The 24,077-nt window shown below is 45.8% G+C and overlaps 1 protein-coding gene across 7 annotated transcripts in view; it reads right to left on the bottom strand.

Annotated features, from left to right (window-relative positions):
* Positions 1-24,077, bottom strand: part of UBE3C (ubiquitin protein ligase E3C) — a 118,040-nt gene that overhangs the window by 54,981 nt on the left and 38,982 nt on the right. For 4 of the 7 annotated variants that reach the window (XM_061166232.1, XM_061166233.1, XM_061166229.1 and 1 more), the window contains exons 6-13: positions 23,071-23,228; positions 19,974-20,127; positions 19,297-19,559; positions 18,693-18,850; positions 14,656-14,843; positions 7,375-7,461; positions 3,013-3,170; positions 2,628-2,860 (exon numbers count right to left, since the gene is read on the bottom strand). In XM_061166232.1, the coding sequence (XP_061022215.1) occupies positions 2,628-2,860; positions 3,013-3,170; positions 7,375-7,461; positions 14,656-14,843; positions 18,693-18,850; positions 19,297-19,559; positions 19,974-20,127; positions 23,071-23,228 (1,399 nt within the window). The remainder of the gene's footprint in view (positions 1-2,627; positions 2,861-3,012; positions 3,171-7,374; positions 7,462-14,655; positions 14,844-18,692; positions 18,851-19,296; positions 19,560-19,973; positions 20,128-23,070; positions 23,229-24,077) is intronic. The other 3 variants (XM_061166234.1, XM_061166231.1, XM_061166230.1) reach the window with 2 other exon arrangements.

The raw sequence follows: 24,077 nt of genomic DNA, 5'->3' as shown, positions 1-24,077 counted from the left end.
AGGGCACTGCTCTGGTTTTCTGTTTTCACTTTTCAAGGAGTGTTTTTGACACTGAAAAATCCAAACCAGCCACCAGTAGGAGAAAGCTCGTCCTCTGCCACCCCTCTGCGCACCTTCCCCCCAAGGAGGAACCCAAGCGCAGCCTGGCAGCTGCTCACCAAAGCACATCCACCAGGGTTCCTGCCGCCTCCCGGGACTGACGCAGTTACAGCTGCAAATTACACTCGGAGAGGAGCTGATAAGCTTGATAAATGCACAAACTGTTTTAGCAGTGTCAGTGCGGGGCTCAGAACTGACCTCAGTTCCTACAGTGACAGAGAAGGATGACTCCATCCACTTAGAAGTCTGTTCTGTGACCAGCCCACAGAGACCCTCTCGGAAACCGGTCTGGGAGGACCATCAGGAGCTAAAAAATGAAAATGGCTGGTGGCTGGAGGAGCCAGGTCTCCTCATGTGCAGCTCTGTCAAAATCAGCAGAATGCAGGCAATCACTGCAAAATGCTACTGCTTTCTTTGGTGGAGTCTATTCCTTGAATTCTTCACCTCAATGCGACACTGAAACATACAGAAAACACTAAACTTTCATCTGCACACTTCCCAGGGGGCGGTGGAGAGGAGCAGCACAGTGCGCATGCTGGCTCCCCAGCCCCAGGCTGTGTGTCCCCGTTGGTAAGACGGGACCCCTGCAGTGCCCTCCTCACAGAACTACCGCTCACGTGGACTGGTCCCTGTAAAGTCCTCAGAATGCTGTCTGAGACAGTAACCACTGAGACTTAAATTCTTAAAAGAAAATAACTAACATCAGCTGAATCTGTTCAAAGACTGTGCTTTGATTTTTTTCTTTTTCTTGCGGGGGGTGGGGGTGAAGGGTGGGCTTAGTTCAACAGCAGGCAGAACAACAACAAAATCTTTACAAACAAGAGGAATCTTATTCAAAAACTTGTCTTCAAACAAGTCTGCTCTAAATTCAGATCTTCATAACTCAATTTGAAACCTAAAGACAACCCTGTTTCAGAAAAGGTGAACGTTCACGCTAATTTTTAAAACAAACAAAAACCCTGCAATCCTTAATAAAGTAGTAATGAACCATTTTGAGGCCTAAGAACAAGTTCACTACAAAATTTTCACTTAATGCTTATGCAAAATAAAGCAGGACCGGGGAAAAACATCTTAATACAGCATAATTAAATCCAGAAGGTTCTGGGTGCTAAAGATAAGCCTGGTTTATGAAAATTACAAAACTGTGAATAGGTGCTATAAAATAATGAACTTATCTGATACTGTACACAAAACCTGATAATATGCATAATGGAAAGTTTTACTAACAAAGATCCCAGAGTTTAATTAGATCCTTCAAAGAAAAACATATGCTACCATTAACAGCCACATCCAGGAAAAGCTTACACAAGAATTACAAGTTTTAAATGGGTGACATAGCTTATTTTTAACTCAGAAAAGATGCAAAAGTGTTAGTCTTTAAGCAAGGATATATTAAGGGCTCAACATGTGACCTTAAAAGTTTACTTAGGAATATAGAGACAGGTAATTAAAATAAATTGTTCAAATATATATCACATCAATCTGCACATATTATAAATTCAATGATGCATTAGTACTGTATTCAGTGCAATCAAAACATTATCAGTTACTCTCACTGCTACTAATGCTTGTGCTCAGAAGTGAAATGTGTTGTAAAACCAGGCAGAACGGGCTGCACAGAGCCCATCGTGGGCTCGCAGGATGAATAAGCAGTCCTTAATTAGCCCATCAGGTTAAGTGCAAGCATTAATGGGCCTTTCCTAAAGTCTAGCTTGACATCTTTCTCCAAACATGGCCAAGAAGAAAGTTCCATTAGCAATATTAATACAAGCTTAGTTGATCATTTTCATTCAATTAACTTCTTTCAATTAAATAGATAGCTTGACAAAAGCAGTGATAAAAGACCTGAAGGGACAGCTGATGACTCCAACTGAACATTAGTGTGCGAGAGGTCGCTGGTACTGAACGGACTGTAAATCTAGCACTCAATTTGGAAAATGCATTTCTTCTGCTCTCACTCCTTTAATGAGCGATTTTAGCTGACGAGATGTGTTTGCTGCAGAAATTTCATGGGAAGTCAAGCACCCTTTTTCTTTTCTTTTTTTCTACCCCAGTAGTTGTATTCTCTCAGTGGTGGTGGTTTCTTGCCAACAATTCAGCCACAGTAACTCATAACTTCTCTTTCTGCACGGTTAAAAATGAAGGTATTTTAAAATAACTTATATTCAACTTGCATTATTAATGATCTTATTCCACCTTTGTTAATCAATTTCTTAAGATTAAATAAGTAAAACTCATAAGAGATCTTTTAGTGAAAAATAAAAAAAATTTTTAATTATACATCACCTTGTCATTGAAAGTACTTGGGGCAAGTTATAAAAGATATATTTAACAATGTAAAAACAAGGCTTTAAAAGGAGACAAATATAAAATGAAAAAGACTTTTCTTACAAGTTTTGCAAATTAACAATCAAGCCAGAAACAAACCTGTAACTCTAGTCTTCTAAAAGGAGTCATCAAAAAAAAAAAAAAAAAAAATCTGTACATTATTTTACCTCAGTAAACAAAAATATTCATACACTCATTACCTTAAATAACTGAATCCATCGCTTCTGCTCCATCTGTATACACTGCTGCATTTCAGAACTGGTAGTTGCTCCAATACTTTGAAAGGCGGTGATATATTCTTCTCGAACTTCTGGCTTTGTCTCTGGGTATGCCAGTTTGATGATCCCTAAGCACGCGTCGCGAAGGCATCGAGACAACACTACCAGCTCTTCTAAAGTAAAAGGCATCATTGACGATTGTCTTTGACCTACAACTGAAAAACATAATCCAATCTCCTATTATATTTGGGCTCCCCTTCCCATCTCTTACACACGCAAAGACTTAAAAGGCTTAAAACTTTCCTATCATCTATGGAAATGGACACAGCATGAGGTCCGCAACAAGTGGACTGCTCAGAATTCTCACCTTCTATGGGGTCTCCGAAGAATTCATTGTCATGTATGGAAATCAGTGAGTGACTGAACAAGGAGCTAAACAGGTAAAAGAGTGGGATGATTCTACTAGAATCTTCAAAAGACATAGGTGAGCCCCTTGATATCACCTGAAGCAATGGTACCATAGACCTTGAATTGGGAGAAAGGAGAAAAAAACACAATGGCTGAGTTTGGGAACAAATTAAGACATGACATCAGACAAATATAATCAGGGAAAATAACCTTTGCATTAGCAATTCAAAGACCGAGAGGGGAGGCAAAGTCACTCTAACAACACAGGTTAATAAATAACGTAAATTAAAGAACAGGACACCAAGCCCCCACTCTTTTTTATTAATGTCCCTGCTGTGATTCTCCACCGGATAGAGCTAGCTGTTTGAGAGTGAGCTGAGGCCCCAAGGGTCCCTGGAAGGGCAGTCAGCGTCTGCGGCAGCACTCCTCAGGACACACACTCTGCTTCTTCTGCTGAACCCCGTCTCCTCTACAGAGGCAGACAGCTCTGATCTCAGGAAAAGTGTGTCCAGGCGCTTAGACTGAGAACACGGGAGGCAATTCCCAGAGACGAAGCTGCAGACCGTCGCCCCGTCAGTCCTGGGCCGCGCCTCCACTCACCTGACCTACAACTGCGCTCCCTGGTAGGAGACCCGTGGCAGCTCTAGGTGGGCTGCCCCTTCCCTCCTGAGAGCTGGGGCGCTCCCCCTTCCCCCACGGACACTGGCTTACACAGCTTCTCCGGCCTTCAGCACACACCCACCCAGTCCCGGGCCAGCCGGCTGTCACCTGCCCCGTCCCGCCTCTCCTCGGGCCTCAGTCCCACGCAGCCACTCCCGTCGAGGAGGCGAGGCGCGGCTCTCCAGGGGCTGGCCCGCCGCCAGCGCTGCCACCATCCCCAGGCCTCCAGCAGGCCCGCTCCAGCGCTCACACAGGGGCCCGGCTGGGCGGAAGCACAGCCCAGACATGCAGCGGCGCTCGGCGCAGAGCGCCCCGCCGAGGGAACCCACCCGCCCACAGAGAAAGCGCAGCGAGAGCACACGCACAGAGGGACCAGCACAGCCACCCTGTCCCCTGCCCCAGTCCCCCTCGCCTCGGGCCTCAGGCCCATGAGGAAAAGGCTGTGCGCCCTGAGCAAGGCCGGGCCCCGAGAGCGAGGGGCCCCCGCTCCCACCGCCGAGTCACCCACCCAGCCCAGTCCTGTGCCGCCTGCAGAGCAGAGGAGAAAAGGCGTCATGCCGCTTGTTCTGCTGAGTAAGGGAAGCCAATGGTTTCTATCTTTTAGCTCCCTCGTCACGAACTGCAGAAGCACAAAAACTGTAAATGCCGACAGACGATACTGAGGGGAACACGGGACAAGTCGGGCTGACCGGCTGCCAGTGGACAGAGCATTTCCTGAATCTAAACGTATGATTCAACTGCTTAGCTGTGCCCCTGTTGACAACACTTGCACTTGAAATCCTCATCGCCCGCCATGCACTCATGTGCCAGGATGCACAGAACTCTTACACTGCTTCCGGAGAACAAGATGGGGGGCAAGCATTCAACGTTAGTTCACTTGTTCTCTTTAACCCCCATGAGGTCAGTTCATCTGAACAGAAAGGTGACTGGCAAGAAGGGTCAGTTATGTGCCTGTGGTCTTAACCAACCAGGACGGACATGAATATTGTCTCTCGACTCTCTGCTGACCATTCTTTCTGCCATTAACACCGACTCAAATATTTCTCTGAAAACAGGTCCATCTCAAAGACTTGTTGCTCAGTCGTGTCCAACTCTTTTCGACCCCATGGACTGCAGCATACCAGGCTTCCCTGTCCTTTACTATCTCCAGGAGCTTGGCAAACTCATGTCCATTGAGTTGGGGATGCCATCCAATCATCTCATCCTCTGTCATCCCCTTCTGCTCCTGCCCTCAAATGTTTCCAGCATCAGGGTCTATTACAATGAGTTAGCTCTTTGCATCAGGTGGCCAAAGTATTGGAGCTTCAGCTTCAGCATCCGTCCTTCCAATGAATATTCAGGGTTGATTTCTTCTAGGACTGACTGGTTTGATCTCCTTGTGCAAATAAAAAGTCCATAATTTACTACAATGAAAGGAAAAGACACTGCCTCGTGACTGGGAGAGCTGGTTGGACCAGCAGCATCAACGAGACGTCAGACAAGCCCTCCCTTCTGCAGGCACCCCCAGAAAAAGGGTCTCCACAGGGGAAACTCTTTGGCAACTGCCCTCACCCCCTGAACTGACAGAGCTTCTCGTCTTCTCTAGAAGCTTTCAGAGAATGCATTCTTGTCTTGAAAAGCTTTAAGAGGACTACTGTAGTACTACTAGCAGTTGCAGTCAATGTGAAAAGACACGGGCAGAATGTAATCAAAACAGTCCCCGCTGAGTTACAGACAATGAAGAAGCAGGCCAGCCTTGCCTCACAGGCCCGTGACAGGCTAGGTTCTGGCCCCCTCAGCTGCACCTGCACCCCAACCACCGAGGAGCCGGTGCGCTCCAAGACCAAGGCAGGTGGGGACCAGGAGTCCACACCGGGACACGCTCCCGATTAGCCTCGTGCTTGCCAAAGCTCAGGAGTCCCAGCTGTGTAAGCCCTGCTGCCAAACTACTTTCAAAATACCCTTCCTGCTATTTTCAGGGGAATAAGGCACTTTACCTTCATTTATTCTGATAATAAACATGATGAGACACACACTAGGAAGATGTTAAAATACACTGTAAGTTTCTTGTGGGACTTGAATAAATCATACAAGTAAAAAGAAACACTCTCAAATGGGCTTTCTAAGAAATAATGAGTTTTTTAAAATGTGTGTAACTTCGCTGACTTATGATGCTAATAATTTAATACAATCAACACTGCCTTGACGGCAACACTTGCACAAAGTGTGGCTCCCTCCCCCGTGGGAGACCAATGCCGGGAACAAACAGGCCGTCAGCAGGCAGGCCATCAGCAGGTACGGTGGGGATGGGCCTTCTGTTGCTAAGACACCTGCAGGGCGATGACAACTTCCTGCCCCAGTGATCCCCAGGCTCTCTTACCTAAACAAATCTGTCGCTCACCAACGCCAAGGTGGGCACAGCCACCAGTGGCTGAAACACACACACACACACAAGGAAACCAGAGGCTGCTCACTGTAATTTGAAAATGAAAGGACACAGAAGACGCACTTTGGACCGGCACCCACTTCTCCCACGTCCTTGCTGCTGCTCTGGGGTGCAGGGCCTCGCCGCTCCGAGTTCCACCAGCTGCAGCGTGGCCACTCAGAACCCCGCACTCACAAAGATGCGCTAAAATCACATGAAAGCACCTCAGCCTCTGCTACGAGCGCCTGCCAGTCCCTCTCGGAGGCTTCCTGGCACAGGGCCGGCGGGGGCCCACCCACAGGCACTCTCCCACCCTCCACACCGACAAGCTCCAACCCAGAGAGCACGGCGCGGATGGCGGTCACAGAGCGCAGTGCCAGGCACCTCAGACTCCAACACGGCTTCCTGTCTCGGGTCCCTTCCTGCCAAAGGCCTGTCCTGCGGCTGGGGGAGGCAGGCTGGCGGCTGCAGGCGGGACCTCCGGCAGTGACCACCGCAGGCAAGTGCGTCTGGGAAGCCGAGTCTCCGAGAACTGAGCTCACACTTGTTCTCACACTACCCCACAGAGGACGGAGCCCTGACAGAGAAATTCAGCACGGCAGCGGCTTCCATCTGCTTACCATGAAGGGTTTCTGAGAATCGAATGAATTCTTGACATATTACACACATTCAGTAAATACATACTTTAAAGGTTCTAGCCTGCAAGTTACACAAGGCTTCATGTATAAAAATCAAATTATTTCAACAAAGAGGTTCAGAAACCAATTTTTATAATATTTTATATGTTTTAATGTTTGTAATGCTGGTAAATTTGCTTCAGGTCTGTATTTTCACTACCAAAAGCATAGAAAAGACATATGGAGCAAAGAAATGTCGAGTTTCTCGTTTCCGAAAAATGACTAGGATTTTTTTTTTTTTTGTGGCCACACCATGCAGCATCAGGGTCTTAGTTCCCTGACCAGGGATCCCACCTGCACCACCTACAGTGGAAGCTCAGAGTCTGGACCACCAGACCCCAGGGAAGTTCCAACTTATGATTTTTAAAACAAATTTACCCTCAGATAAAGCCATACATTTAATAATATACACAGATTAGAAATTAATTTTTCCGTTTTGTGAAACTGAGACCATCTAGACTTTTTCCCTAATGAAATGAGGTGGAATAAGCAGTACTTGAAACACCTCCTCACAGTGCTTCTTCCTTGGTGGCCGCGCCCACGTCCTTAAGCCCAACGTGTCAGCCCGTGTAGCACCTACCCTGTGATCATCTGCGTTGTCATGGAGGAGATGAGAAACCAGAGATGTCTCAGAAACCTGGCATTGAAGGCTAAGCTGTAGAGAAGCCTAAAGAGGAACGGGGAAAACAAGTAAGAGTTAGCAAGTCGTCCTTCAATACATTTCTTCAAAAAGAGAAAAGTGACAAACAGAAGACAACGCACAACTGAGAAAGTAACTGCACCGACACCTCCCACGGCGGGCTGCCCCCCACAGCTGAGAACACCCCGAGCACCCCGACTGCTGGGGCCCTGTCTACACTGCTACAGCGCCAAGCCGGCCCCGAGCTGCGCCCATGAGACCGACCCCAGAGAGAGCGGGGCGTGCCCTTCAAATGCACACCTGAGTGTGCCGCCCCTCAGGACATATCACAATACAGTAATATACTGTAGTACTATCATTAATATTACTAATACACATTAACATCTAGCAACTGATTTTAATGCCCTACCTTTAAAACAAGCACACAAAAATGTGCAAACGTGTTTTTTAATGCTAACATGTCAAAATTAATTTAAATGTATAACAATGTATTTTAAAGGTTTTAAAAACCCCTCATATAGAATATCAAAAGACTAAGGAGCTTTGTGGGTAACCATGTTTAATTTTAAATCAGCTTAACTTAGTATACTGCATTTTTGTAATAGGATTTAATTTCCAGTCACATTTTTAGACAGGCAGGACTCAGAAATTAAATTTCAAACCTTCATGGTGGAGTTAGAGAACGCACGAGGAATGAGCCTGGTACCAAAACTTAAGGATGAAAACAGTCAAAATTCTGTATTTTGAAAACGTACATATCATCTAGTCTTAAACGGATTTTCAGGGTGGAAAAGATCTCTGAGATGGTGTTGGACCCAAGTTGTCAAGCAAGCTTGTACGGAGCAAGCAGCATCCCGAAGGCTCCTGAGGAGCCAGCAGAGGCTGCCCTAACTCCTCAACAGTGAGGCCACCAGCCCTGGGGTTTCCTCAGGCCAGCCATTAAGAGTAACGGGATGATCTAAATAAAAGCACCATGTAATGTGTATCCACAATTCTCTACCGAGTTCATTTCCAGTTGCTGTAAATATTGTTCTGAGTGTAATAAAGTATTTTAACAGATTGAACTTTGCCAAGAGTGTATTAGTTTAAATGCCCGTAGTAGAAGAGAAATGAATGGGGTTTAGATAAATAAATCACTCTTCAAGTCTCAAGTTGGTTATTTTCCTGCATTCAGTCAAAAACATCTGATATACTCCTCAGCAGTAGCATTTCCTAAGTATACAATAGGGGTTACAGAGTACCAGTTTTTAAAAATCCAATCCTATTTTAGCATGGTGCCTTTTGAGATGTCTGCATGACATTAAAAGCATAATCACTGTGTGTCCCTGGTGGTCCAGTGGATAAGAATTCACCCGCCAACGCAGGGGACGCAGGTTCGAGCCCTGGTCTGGGAAGATCCCATAACAAAGCCCGAGGGCCACAAGTCCTAAGCCTGCAGGCCGACAGCCCGGGCTCCGTGACGAGAGAAGCTGCCACAGTGAGAAGCCCAGCACCACAACCAAGATCACAAGAGAGAGGAAGCCCTCTCACAGCAGCGAAGACCCAGCGCTGCCAAAAATAAGTGCATCTAAAAAAAAGATAATCATTTAAAAACTACTGGAAGCATGAAAGACTATGTGAAATGTACCTAGAATCCTGAGTCTCAGGCTAGAAAGATCATTCAGCCCAACCACTCTTCAAGTGTCATGTGGCCCAGAGCAATGTTTTCATCAGAGAATGACGGGATCCGACCACACCAAGGATAAGGTCTCTTCCAGCTTAAAAATATGATGAGTCTACAAAAGTGAGTTATACCTGTCCTGAGTACATACTTACAAATGGTATTGGCACTACACTACTTTATTCAGTTGAGAAATTAAAAAATAAGAATTACTGGAATAATGAAAAATGGAAAGAACACAACAGGAGATCAATTAAACAAACCGTGGAAAACAAGAGAAACAAAGCTATGAAAACCATGAACTTTCAACATAAAAGAATTCAAGGTGGTTCTGCTTGCCTTATTTGTCTTTAATCAAGAAACTGAGGTCTCTGTGAAAGAATGTACTATCTAGTATAACTTCACTGATATGATGTCTTAGCTCCTCAGAGATCCCAGGAACGACTGCTGTAAGGAGGCACGTCCTCTATTCTTTCTTCTTAATAGCAGCAACACGAGAGACAAGGCCTTCCGCAGCCTTTCACCCATCTTCCCAGAAGTAGTCAGAGTTAGTATCTCGGAGTCAATCACCCAGACACACGGACAGCAGCAGACAAAAGTGGGTTCTCCCAACACACCCTCCTCTAACACAGCCTTTCACCCAAGGTTGTATTAACATCTTTCCACATGAGTACACACACGCATTTCAAAAGTTATACTTCAAGTCAACATTCTGAAACAATTTCTAAATTAATCACTCAATAGGCAATAAAAACACAAATTATTAAACCTTTTTCTGTAAGTTAATGTTATTTGGGACTTGACTGCTAAAAGGTGAGGAAGTGACATATGCTTTACATACACTGGGATATAGTTAAAACTACGCATCAAGCTTTATTTAGCCGAGACAACGCTATGAGTTAATTAGTAAAGGGCAACATTTCCAACCCAGGCCATAAATTCAGAGCGGTCTGTCTGCAAGGACGATTTAAGTTATGAAAGAGAACACAGTGGAAGACTCCTGCTCACACACAGGCAGTAAAGGTCACGACAGCAAGGCGTTCTCAGAGACCTCCCGTGTGTAAGGGCGTCACAGGCGAGAGAAGCATGGCAGGCCAGCCGCCCAAGGACCAGCCCACTCCTGCAGCCACAGGCGCAAACATGATCTTTATGTCTTCCTGCTCAAACGATTGCTTTTTTGGGAAAATCAATATGAAAATACATATATAAATTTCATCTGTGAGATAATGCAAGATAAAAATAAACTCCAATTTCCTGAATGATAATAAAAGTTTTAAGATGAATTTCAGTTTGAGGCAACCTGATAAAACATCTTTCCTTCACAGACAAATCGGGAACTAAGGACAGAAGATCAGCTTCGACATAGAACTGTGCTCCGTTAACGTCCCAGCACCAACACCACAACAGTCTAAACAGACAGCTCCCTCTCCCTGACGACGAGGCTCCTTCAAAGTTTCCACTCAAGATGAACAGACTGAAGAAATGTACTCCTACTGCAGTTTAAAGAGAGACAGCAGAAGCACCACTGTTACCTTTTACATAACTTCTTGGATAATCCCTTCCCTTGCTTTTCTTACAAGGAAACTTAAAACAAAAAAACTTTTAAATAGGCTTTGTGTATGCTTTTCCAAGTTTACTTGTATTTCCTGTGAAATGTCAGTCAAAATCATTTAGAAAATTATAAGATGTTTCAAAACTCACATAAATTATATTCCTAAATTTGACTAAAGCAGGCCTAGTTTATTAATTTGGTATTTCCAACAGTAACTGCTGCCAATTCATTTATAATCTAAATATGAGTTCAAGATAGACAATAAAATTATTGTGTACTGAAATGTTAAAAAGCTCAAAAATTTTATGTGATCTTTGTAACAAGTTATAATAATAATCAAACAGCTCCTTAAATCTATCGTTTATATTGAAAATACCATTGATAATAAAAGTAAACATGAAATCACAGCCACCCCTCAAAAAATTGTTTCCCTCTGTAGGTACATTCTCGGTATTGGTTCTAAATCCTATAAAAATTTGTTTATAAACACATGAACAGTGTAGACTACTTCTGGAACATACACGAAACACAAATTTGTATTCTTCTCCTCTGAAGTCATTTGCATAATCATTCTAACTCAAATTATTAAAAATATGATTCTATAATCAAGAGCTAAAGAGTGTCCATGACCACATTAGTAGTGTTTAGAGAACAGACAAGGAAATAGTGCACACAACTGCCTAAATCAGTGATTAATAACGTAAGACACAATTAGGCTGGCTCGTTCTAATTTCTGGTAGAAAAATTAAGCACAGGATACAATAAAACTAATTCTAATGGCTTATGATTTATAAAGAAGAAAACCAGAGGAGAATGGTCACATCAACCTTTCTGATTCTTAAAGTGTTGGTCTCTCAGTCGTGTCCGACCCTTTGTGACCCCATGGACTGTAGCCTACCAGGCTCCTCCATCCATGGGATTCTCCAGGCAAGAATATTGGAGTGGGTTGCCATTTCCTTCTCCAGGGGATCTTCCCGACTCAGGGATCGAACCCAAGTCTCCCAAATTACAGTCAGATATCCTTACCACTGAGCTACCAGGGAGGCCATGACCCTTAAAACATTATCTTTAAAATTCCATTTCAAAGTCTTTAGATGTTAATGAAACAAAAGAGCCCCCAAGAATATGCTTTTCTGCCCACCTTAAGTATAAACCCAAACTCCTTAAAATCAGCTCTCTAAAAGGGAGACCCTACGGTAAAATGAAAATTTCACTGGGAGCTGTAACCACAGGTGAAATCTCAAGATATAAACCAGGAGGGTTTCTGAAAGGTGACAACCTCTGCAGGGCTCTGATGGACAAGGCAGCCAGGAAGACGCAGGGAGGCGGCAAGTGCTCTTTGGACAGACATTAGCGCAGGCCAAGGGGAGAGGTGTGAAACACCTGGGAGGCACAGAGAAAAGCAACAAAACGAAAGTAATGAAGCCTGGCTGAGGCAGGGACAGAGTCTTCCACAGCGAGAAACACAGTTGGAGAGGTAAGCAACACTGCCTTAGGAAAGGACACCGCGCCACAGTCAGCAAAGGAATGGGGAGTTTTCCTGAACAGAAGGATTCACCAGTAGATGTTTAAGCAAGACAACGGAATAGCGAGGGTTGTATTCTGACGATTCAGTCTGGTAACACGTGACACGAAGTTGACAGCCCTCACACACCACGGGGACTGAATGCACACAAGGAATCACGGAGACAGGTGTGACTCTCAGCCTGAATGCCCGGGCAGCACTGCCCACCCAGCGTCTGTGATGGGGAGCCAGTCCGCGTGGGGCTGCCCGAAATGGCAACTGCCCGCTGCACACAATCAGTGAGCACCTGCAACTCGGCTGGTGTGCCCGGGGATGCGGAGGGGCCACGCTTCACTAGTGGCCACCCTCAGGACACTGCAGCCCCAGCGTGACCCCCAGGTTTTACAGAAGATGCTGAGCTCCACCTCAGGCACTGTGAAAGGAGACGATGGCCCCAGGAAAGGGCCTGAAGTCGAGTCTGGGGCTTGGGAAAGCGTGGACGAGACCCCCAGAGAACCCACCCAGAGCAGCAGAAAGGAACTAAGAAAATGAACACAAGGAGAGGGTGAAGGCTGCAGAAACACGGAAACAGAGACCGGGAGGAACCTGCAGAGGCAGTGAGCAGGAGCAGCCCAGGAGCAAAGGGAGACTCAGGCGAGCCCTGCGTCTGTCAGGCAACACACACCAGCTCCAAGGACGGGGACATGGTGGAGAGGGAGACGGGGCTCAGAGTCCCACCACCGCGCGGGGTGCCCTCGTGCACCGCAGACAGCCCTCAGCAGCAAGAACCCAGCGCTAACACACCAGACCCCTGCCCGCAAAGCCAGAGGAGAGCTGGCCAGGGCAAGGCTGAGCGCCTGCCAGCCGCTGTCCCCCGTGGCTGCGAGGTATCCATGTGCGAGGCTCAGTTCTCGAGACACTGGGAGAGAGCCGGCCTTCTCCCTGCCCCCAGCACAACAAATGAATGCCCATTCACATTCAAAGTTAGTGAATATGGTTTTCAAAAGAAAAACAATTTTTAAATTAAAAAATGTATTCACATTTCCAAGTTCAATGGTAAGATCGACAGACTTTCATAAAAGATTGAGGTTCATTAACTACCTCATCTTTAAAAATTAAAATAATTCACATAATTCAAAACCCAAAACCCTGTTAAAAAGTATACAGTTCAAAATCCACTCTCCTCGCCCCCACCCCGACCCCCACAAAACCAGACATATGATTAATCTCATCTATGAATTTCTTGTGAATGCTTCCAGGTTTCTTTATGCAAATACACATTCTACCTTTTCCCACCTTTAAGACACAAAACATTAATACTCATTGTTCTGAAACTTCTTTTTTTCACTTAAACATGTATCTTAGAAAGCTTCCCATATCAATGTAGAAAGGGCCTCCAAATTCCTTCAGACTTCCTGACGATCAATGTTAAACAGAAGCTAAAGCCACAAATCCCAGCCCTGAAATTTAGGGACTACTATGAGCCTGGGAGGAGCTGAGACTGAGTTATCAGCCTAGACTTCACTAATCACCTTTTAAATACCTTCATAAAAAGATGAAAGCAGTTAGCATCTACAACAGCCAAAATAAGCCTATTTGCTCTTTTACGAGCTATGAAAAACACTCTAAATACTCAGAACCTAATATATTTAAACCACAAATAAAATTCCTAGAGTACGTTCTTAGAGGAAACAGGTGCTGTACTCATAAAATCCAGGCTACGTATAAAGCTCCTCTCCCATTAAACACCTTTTGGAAGTGGTTCCCTAGTAAACCTCAGGCCAGGGCAGTGATACATTAAGTTCAGTCATTACTGCCCAGAGCAATGGACTTTGAGCTCCAATAAAAGCAGCGGCCTGCTTAGGCTGCAGGTCCTCAGATCTCACATCTGCTCTGACGCAATTAGCCCACAGTGAGCTCATCAGCTTAGCCAGGGCTCACTGCCTCACTGTGCCTCACTTCCCCAGACAGCATTAAACACCAGCGAGCCAAGACGGCACCTAATGAGCTGGCTGCACGACCGTTTACAAGGCGGGCAGGCGGCCGGGTGTTCCCTGCACACCGTTCATGTCAAAGAATGCTTTCCTAGCCAAAGCAGCAGCACCTCACAAGAGGAGGGGGCTCTGCCGGGCCGCCAGGGACGCACTCCCCACGCGCCCGCAGCGGGTAGCCCTCAGCTGCCGGTGGCCCCGCCACATCCGCATCCACTCTCACGTCCTGCCCTGAGCACGCGTCTGCTGCAGTCCAGGCAACCGCTCAGCTACCACTCAGAGCGCAGGGAGAGGGGAGCCGAAAGTCACCGTCACATCCACCGGCCACATGTAAACTTCCATGTTTAGTCCATCCCTCAGGTACCACAGTCAACCGTCACCGGCAATCTGACGGACCGAGCCATGACACAGCCCGCAGAGAAAAGCGGGCTCCCTCACACGGGCCCGGGGCAGGCCTGCGCCCCCCACAGGGAAGGGAGCCCGAGGCCCCGGAGGCCAGGGCCGCAGCACTCGCCTGGCCCGGGGCACCATGACGCGGTGCTGCACCATGAGCGTGTGGCAGATGGCCGCCATCAGCGTGAAGGCCTCCTCGCTGGCCGAGTCCCTCCACACCAGGCTCAGCAGGGTGTTGGTCTGCTGCTTCGTGTCCAGCTTCTTCAGACACTCCTCGGCGATGTAGAGCACCGACAGCCGCCCGTCCTCCTGAAAGGCAGAGGGGCGGCTCAGTTAGCCACGTCCTGGCAGAGCTCAGAGAGGCGTTATCTGAAGGTTATCCGCATCGCAACCAACAACATCAGCGTCTCTAAGTCGGGCTCCGAAGGCTTCCCCTGTCCCCTGCAGACCCGAAGGCACCCCCTGCGGCGGGCCCCTCTGCCTGCGGAGTGGGGACACGGGCACGCAGCTGCTGCCGGGGGACTGACGGAGCTCGCAGTCCTCACACTGACCGCAGGCTCACTCAACAGTGTTCAGACTGCTCTAGACTAAGCACACCTGTGTGAACACGGATTATCATCTGGCAAAATTTCCACTTTAAATTACTTGAGATATCACAGTTTAAGCAAATATTTAAAAACTTAAAAAAAAAGAAATATATAAACCTGTCATTTTGTATCTTCTCTAGAATATCTGATACACTGACTAAAATCTGAGCTAATACTCAATGAAGTTTACCTATCTGTTAACGAAAGATATACTTTTCTCGTATGTGTATGCACATATACATACATATATATGAGTAAATAAAATATGACCATGTACACAGTTTTGGGTATTGCTGACTGTACTCTTCGGGAAGCTGGATGAACGTAATTCATGTAATCTGTAACAATGTACCAAGTAAAACCCTGTATGAGGGATGTATTCCATACATATGTATCTCCACTTTGCTGTTGCTGTTCACTCAGTCGTGTCTGACTCTGCGACCCCATGGACTGCAGCACGTCAGGCCTCCCTGTCTTTCACTATCTCCCAGAGCTTGCTCAAACTCATGTCCATTCAGTTGGTGATGCCATCCAACCATCTCATCCTCTGTCGTCCCCTTCTCCTCCCGCCTTCAATCTTTCCTAGCATCAGGGTCTTTTCCAATGAGTCAGTTCTTCCAAAGTGTTGGAGCTTCAGCTTCAGCATCAGTCCTTTAATGAATATTCAGGACTGATTTCCTTTAGGAATAACTGGTTTCATCTCCTTGTTGTCCAAGGAACTCTCAAGAGTCTTTTCCAACATCACAGTTCAAAAGCATCAATTCTTTAGCACTCAGCCTTCTTTATGGTCCAACTCTCACATCTGTATATGACTACTTGAAAAACCAGTAGCTTTGACTAGCAGACCCTTGTCAACAAACTGGTGTCTCTGCTCTTCAACACGCTGTCTATGTTTGTCACAGTTTTCCTTCCAAGGAGCAAGTGTCTTAATTTCATGGCTGCATTCACTGTCTGCAGTGATTTTGGAGCCCAGGAAAGTAAAATCTGTCACTGTTTCCACTTTTTCCCCATGTATTTGCCATGAAGTGATGGGACCGGGTGCCATGATCTTTGTTTTTTGAATGTTTTAAGCCAGCTTTCTCATTCTCCTTTTTCACCACTTAGGGATAAATTATATTGTGTAGCAGCACACAGTGGAGATAGTTCAGGGGTGGCTCCAGATCACCACAACAAAGCGAACATCGAAATAAAGTGAGTCATATGAACTTCCTGGTTTACCAGTGCATGTGAAAACTGTGTTTATTCTCTATTGTAGCCTATTAAGTGTATAATGTGATGGCAATGTCTAATAAAACAATGCACCTACCTTAATTTAAAAATGTTTTATTGCTAAAAATGCTCACCATCATCTGACAACACAGAATTGCCAAAAACCTTTAACGTATAAAAAAACAGAGTATCTGAGAAGTATAATAAAACGAGGTATGCCTACACAGATAATATTTAAATGTCACAGAGTCTCTAGAAGGTAAGTATGAACAAACTGTCTTCTGAAAACAAAGGCTTTATCTACTTTTCATTTATCAGATCTTACTTTTTTTTTGACCATACAATTCCCTCTTTTTTGCATCTGAGTTTTAACAAGATGTGGCAAGAGTTCCAGCACCCACCAAAACCCTCTGTTTTGCCCTTTGTAACGAGCCCTGGCCTGGCCTAAGCCCTGGCCACACCAGCTGTCCCCCATCCTGCTGCTGGGCCGGCTTCCTCTCTGCTAAGGAGCCCTGAGCCCTTCCACTCCATGCCCCGAGCCCCCACCCCCCGGCATATTCTCAAGTGTATTTTCCTGGGACTAGACTTGGCACCGATGGAGACATGTTCTAACAAAAAAACCCTTAAACCTAGTATAGCCACACCTCAAGGCATTGTGATTGTGTAATTAAGAGAAAAAGACATCAGTAGCAGACTATACCACCAAGGTAAGACAAACAGCGTGTGTGTGACATAAAGCTTTTTATTCCTTGAAAACACACAGAAAACAGTGCTAGGTGAGAAGTGGGAGAAGGGGAAGTTGGAGATAAAATGTGACAATGTATATAAAATGAATTTTACAGTAAATCATAATGTTTATCATCTATAAAATCTGTGAAAATAGACAAAAGATGTTCTGCAGTGTTCAAGAGATAGTTAAGAGGAAACTTGACCTTGCTTTGCTTTTAGGAGCTGGGGAGAAGAAGTAAAGGGCCTGATTGGGGCTTCTCTGTGGAGTGATGAAAATGTTCTAGACTTAGTGGCAACAGATGCCTAGTTATGTTCATAACACTGAAAAGTCACTGAATAGTGTATTACTTTAAATGGGTTCATTCTGGGACTTTCCTGGTGGTCCAGTGGTTAGAACTCTGTACTTCCACTGCAGAAGACACAGGTTCAATTCCTGGTTGGGGAACTAAGATCCCACAAGATCCACATGCTGTGAGGCAAACAAACAAATAGATAAGAATTTATTTAAAAAAATAAAAATAAAAGGGTGAATTTTATGGTAAAATGTATCTCATTCAAGCTGTTATTTAAAAAAAATTTTTTTTTCACAGTATTTGTTAATTGTTTATTTATTGAGAGACTATTTCTCACCCCAGATAGTCAGTTTCATAGTTCAGGAAGACAGGAAAGTGACAAACTTCCATGGAACTCAACCCAAAGAAATTCTTTATATTCCAAATCACTTTGCACTCTGAAAGATACCAGCCTTCCTCAACTCCTCAAAATCTTTCATGGAATCATAATTTCTGTAGAAATCTATATATGCCTTCTTTCTTCATTCAGCCATAGCAAACTTATAGAAAGCTGCAAACCCCAGGGAGACCGTGAATGCTCCAACAATATGAAATCGCAGACGTCTGGCCAGGAGGCCACGCATCTGAGGTTTTGCCAAAGCAGTGGACATGGCAGTTTTTCTTCTCGACGGCTCAACCGCGACGTGCTTCCAGGCTGATGGAGAAATGCTAAAAATTCTTAAAAATAAAAGAGTGGAATAACGCCTGGCACACGGTGAGTGTTCTTCCTGTAAACCGGAGCTTAACCTTCTAACCCAATGGCTTCACTCGAAGAGTGGTGTCCTGAGTAATAAGCTGATACACAGAGCAGCCCTACTTTGCAATGAATGACCAAACATAAAACTGCATCTCTCTATGTTGGAAAAGACCATGATGCTGGGAAAGACTGAAGGCAAAGGGAGAAGGGGACGACAGAGGATGAGATGGTTGGATGGCATCACCGACTCGATGGACATGAGTTTGGGTGGACTTTGGGAGCTGGTGATGCACAGGGAGGCCGGGCGTGCTGCGGTTCACGGGGTCACAAAGAGTCGGACATGACTTAGCAACTGAACAACAAACTAAACTGATATACACTGCGATCCTACTTTATACTGAAAAACCAAATGCAAATCCGCATGTGCCCACACATCTGTGTGTGGCTGCAAGGAAAAGGCATGGAGAGCGCAGGCCGGTTGTGAGAACGCCTGACGCGCTCCTTATCTCACTGGAAACAGGGCAGACGCAGAGCTGAGGTGACTGCCGACACCAGAGGACCATGCAGAACGCGGTGCAGGCCAGACGCACGGCCAGGAGCTTACCGGAGTGCTCGTCTGCCTGTCAGTCTCCTCCCCCTCCTCGTCGTCGGAGTCGCTGGCCGCATCCTGGCAGCTGGCGCTGGCGGGTGAGACAGGCAACTGGGAAAGGAAGGCCTGGAGGACTCGCAGGTACACCAGCAGCCCATCCTCGGAGAGCGTGCCTTGGTGAGACAGTCACAGCCGTTAGTTAGGAGGGGTGAGAAGCTGGAAACCTCAGGGGGTCGTTTCTCCTGAACTCCAAGAGGCATTTCTGACCAGGACATATATTACATTTCTAATATTTCATGTGCAGATGTGTGCGTTCAAATATATTAGCAAAAGATACCAAAACGCTATACCAGGCAACCCAGCAGTTTAGCATAAACGGGGAAAAAGAACCTGCACTCACAGAAATTGGCCCATTCAACTCAAATTCTTTTTAATCTGTGTGGCCCCACTAAATCAGACTTTTTATTCTGCCTGAACACTATGCCCGGGGACACCAGCCAGGCTACGGTCTTAAGCATAATGCACTCTTCCAAGGAGCTCCTCCCCCAGAGGCGTGCTGTGCTGACAAGGGGACGGCCGGCCGTGCACCCTGCCCCGCCCCGCCCTGCTATCTACTCACGCTGCCTCTGTGTGAGCTCGCAGGACATCCTACGTTTCATACCCAAATAATTGTCACCAACAGTTAGAACGAAGTAGAAGAGCCAGGGCGCCCCCCCGCTGGTGGTGGAGCGTCCGCCCTCCAGGGACAGCAGTGCAGCCAGGAAGGGCTCGTAGGGGAAGACGGTCCGCGCGTCCGCCAGGGCAGGGATGATGAAGTGGAAGATCTGCTCCGTGAAGGGGGCCGCCAGGACCTCCTTCGTGAAGGCTGTAAAAACCTGTTGCCTAATGAAGAAAAACGGAAGCTCATAATCAAATCAAAGCACGCTTGTTCACAAAACCACTGATTAAAATCACTGCTCACAAAATAACCTTTTCATCAATGTTAAGTTTCCCAGATTAACCAGAGCACTCTGAACTTAATGCTGTGTCATTCCTATTAAAAAAGAACAACAGAAAACTTCGGTATGTTTTTCTATCTTCTGATAGATACTAGAAAGCAAGAAAATAATCAGGTCATCGGAATTATAAATTTATGTTGGGTGCAGGCCAGATAGAAAAAGTACATTTTTCTTTAAACTGAGTCACACTAATAAAGCAAAAGTGACTTTCAAGTCTATATTTAAGATAGCATCCTGTGTCAAAGTTAGATACAGATCTTGCAAAATTACAAAATCAATAAATTGATTCCATTCTCACCTTGCACCTTCTGGACAGGAGTTGTAAGTAAAGTGCAATGGTTTTAAAACATTCTCTAGCAAAATTTTTGCTATAGGAACTCGAGATAAATCAGAATATTCAATACTTGATGGAAGCTTGCTGTTAATTAACAAATAGAGAGATCTATAATACCCTAAAAGAAAAGAAAAACACATTTATAAGTTGTATCAATTTGTATTAAGATATCAGTAACCCCCCCTTTTTTTTTACAACAAGAGGAAAAAAACTTGGCAATTTTTAACTGCTCTTTATAAATCTCCATAGGTCCAAATTCAAGTTAGTTTTTCCTTCAAGTTTTTATCAAGTAAACCTTGTGGTTCCTAAGCAGTTTGAAGTGATGTGTAAAGTCCAGGAACCCACTGCTCAGCACCAACAACGATCAACTCCAGCCAATCACCAACACCACCTCTCATCTGGGACCAGCAGAGACAGAATTACTTCAGCACATCATCAAAGAACTCTATTTTCTTAAAATAAATTAATAGCAATTCCTTAATACCACAAATACCTATCAGTGACCAAGTGTCCAACTGTCTTATAAAGTTTTTTAAACTAGTTTGCCTGAATCAGGATCCAAGTAAAAAGCCCACAAGGGGATTCTCAAAAGCTGTCTCCTCGGCATCCTCCAAGCAACCACGCCGCTGTGTGGCTGTAGAGACCATCACGCTGACCCAGGACTGCAGGCCCTGAGCAGACTCCACCCACCGCGCTGCCCTCCCGGCTGCCACCCCATGCCCGGACTCTGGCCAACGGGCTCAGGCAGGTGAGTGCCTCTGCCTTCTGACTGGACAAGATATCCGGGTCCTGCCTGCTCATCTCCCAGTCATTCCTCCTGGGACTCAAGCTCCTTTTAAAGGAAAGCCTTCCTCTGGAGGCCACAGTACGGGCACTGAGGGACTCAGTTTTACAGGGGACCTGTGTGAAGCAGACACACGGGCACGGCCCGCCTAAGCCGTGGAAGGGCTCCTCTGCCACCTCTAACAGCCCAGGCCACCAGCCCCGCGGGCCCGCGTCCTCTCCGCGGCAGGACGCGCATCTCCAACTGTCTTCTGTGAGTACCTCGCTCCCCACCCATTGGGGGCTCTCCACTCTGCACCAGAGGTTCGGCTGCTGAACAGGGCGTCCCCGCAGGGGACCACTAGACCTGCTCTGTAACCACCCCAACCCTAACCTCACAGACACTGCTTAACCAGCAACACTCAACAAGACAGGGAAAGCTCTTCTGCTATAAAACTGAAAATGCAGGGACCTCCCTGGTGGTCCAGTAGTTAAGGATCCACCTGCCAATGCAGGAGACACAGGTTTGATCCCTGGTCCACACAGACCCCACATGCCAGGGAGCAACTAAGCCCGCGAGCCACAGCTATCAAGCCTGTGCTCTAGAACCCGGGAGCTGTAACCAAACCACTGCAATGAGAAGCCCAAGGACCCAAGTAGCTAGAGAGTAGCCCCTACTCGCTGCAACCAGAGAAAGCCACTCAGCAATGAAAATCCACCACAGTCAAAAAACACTAAAAATTTTTTTTTTAAAAACCTGAAAAAACAAATACATCAAAAAAATGTTGAACATACCAAGAATAATTCTGAAGTATCACATTACTATACCAACATCTCATGTGTGTATACTGGACAGACTGACAGCATGAACAGCTTATTAAGTAGTTTAGTCGCAACTGTGAAAAGCTTCAGGTTAAGTCAACACTGTGTAAGACAACAACACAAACTTACGAATAAACAAGATGTTAAAATGTTATAGACTAGTAATGTCAGGAAGTAAGTTATCAAAAAAGAGGAAACATAGCTATGCCACAGAAGATGCTGGAAGCAGCACTTTCTGTGTAAGATTTTGAAGCATTTCCTAGTTCAAGACATATTCTAAAAAATGCATATTCCTTAGTAATCTTCTTCACACTTTTACAAAGCAAAAGGAAAAACTTTTATCAAATGCTTAGCCTTAATATCAATATATACAATAATACATCAATACACAGTGGACTTTAAAATTTGTTTTTTAAAGATCAAATTCCAAAATTTCCAATTTATTTTTAATTAACTTAGTAATTTCCCTAATTTTTCAACAAACTAAGTAAGGTTTCTTTTTTTTTTTAACCTAAGCCAATCAGTAAGCCTGGATGTATAAGAATTTAATTTCTACAATTTTAATCTTGAGGATTAAATTAGCTAGATTTAACCTATAGTAGTCCATCAAGAAAACAAAAGCAAAATTATGTTTTTATCAGTAACTGTTGCTTCCTGGAATGTCTTTTGATAGCTCCTTTTATGACCAGTAACACACCCATTTTAACGTTAACGCTCCTGGAGTCCAGGAACCCTGCAGCATCCGATACCCTACCTGTGAGAACAAAGTCAGAGATTCCCTGCTGTTGCTGACCACATCACACGGCCTGTGGGATCTCAGTTCCCCAGCGAGGGGCTGAACCAGGGTCCCTGGCACTGACAGCGCGGAGTCCTGACCACAAGGCCACCAGGAACTCCCTGGAATCAAACTCTTGAGAAGGTTTATTTTACAGTACTCAACTGTCACAGAAGTCTAAAGAACCGTGTGCACTTCCTCGTCTTTCTGCCTGCGTCGCTAAGGCGTCCTCAGGGGACTTTCAGATGGAGGTTATTACCCCGACAGTGCAGTCACTTGAAGACAGGTGTCACTGACTTAACGAGAAACTTCAAACACACTGAGCATCTCCCTCTCCACTGAACCACTTGATTCCTGGGACAAGCTCTTTCCAGGTCGGTCAGCATGTCGCTGTGCTGGAGGCTGACTGTGCCCAGCACCAAGGCCAAGTTTAGCCACGGCAGCACAGCCCAGCCCACCCGGCCCATGTATCTGCACCTGGGATGGCCTAGTTTTCCTTTACTTTCAAGCAACAGGGAGAGTTAGAGATTAGATGCATTTCCAAATTCTGAGGCGGGTAGAGAAGAGGAGAGATGCTAGAATCTGTGACCCACAAAGATCCCATCCTAGCCGCAGACTCGCGGTCCCCACCCTGAAAAGTGCCCTGGCCACTGCTGACCGCTCACAACAGCACCACCCTCAGTTCTGACACCGCCAACTCACCATTCTGAATCATGTAGTGCAAAATTTGTTCAATGACGGACACCACGTAGCTAGCATCTTGTAAAACAGGCAAATAAGTGTCCTCAGAGGAGAACACCTCCAGCATCCTCATGGGAAGCGCAACATTCAGACTGTCATCGTTACAGCTCTGCAGCAACCTGTAAAAGTCGAAAAGGTGTCCCAGAGGCACTAGACGGCAAGCGCCACCAAGAGGTCCTCACACTCTCCTCACTCAAGCATGGGAAGTGCTCGGGCCCCTCTGCTCTAGTCCTACAATGTCCCCGAAAACAGACAGGCCTCAGGAAACAGCCAAGCACCATGTCACTCGTACCTTGAGTCCTCATTATGAGCCACACAGGATGCTGGCTCCAGGCTGAGAGAGGAAAAATGTGCAATCAAGGAGGGAGGGAGAAGCAGACAAGGAAACTCAGTGTGGGGAAGGTCTGACCACGGAGCGCCCCTAACTTACCCACGCTCCATCTAACCCAGCTCAGCTGGGGGGCTCCTTAAAAGTGCCCACGAGCCTCTTCAAACATGCCTCCTTCAAGATTTCCCATGCCCAAAACATCCCCCAAGAAGACAGTTTAATCTACTTCTGGTCCTAAGTCACCCAGCATTTTAACTAAAGACTCTCATCTCACTATGAGAATTACAGGCAGAAAGGAAGGCTTAGCTGTTACAAAACTAAGTTTTATGTGAAAACAGAGAAAGTCTTTTTTAAAAATAAACTTTATGGAGACATAATTTACATGCGATAATTCGTACTCATTTAAAGCAGGCAATTGGAGAAGGCAATGGCAACCCACTCCAGTACTCTTGCCTGGAAAATCCCATGTATGGAGGAGCCTGGTAGGCTGCCATCTATGGGGTCTCATGGAGTTGGATATGACTAAAGCGACTTAGCAGCAGCAAAGCAGGCAATACAGTGAGTTCATTAAAAAAACTAAGATCGTGGCATCCAGTCCCATCACTTTGAGGCAAATAGATAGGAGAAAAGTGGCCAACAG

Source organism: Dama dama, chromosome 18, assembly GCF_033118175.1.
Source record: "Dama dama isolate Ldn47 chromosome 18, ASM3311817v1, whole genome shotgun sequence".
In the NCBI taxonomy this organism is placed as follows: Eukaryota; Metazoa; Chordata; class Mammalia; order Artiodactyla; family Cervidae; genus Dama; species Dama dama.
This window is presented reverse-complemented; position numbering and strand designations above follow the sequence as displayed.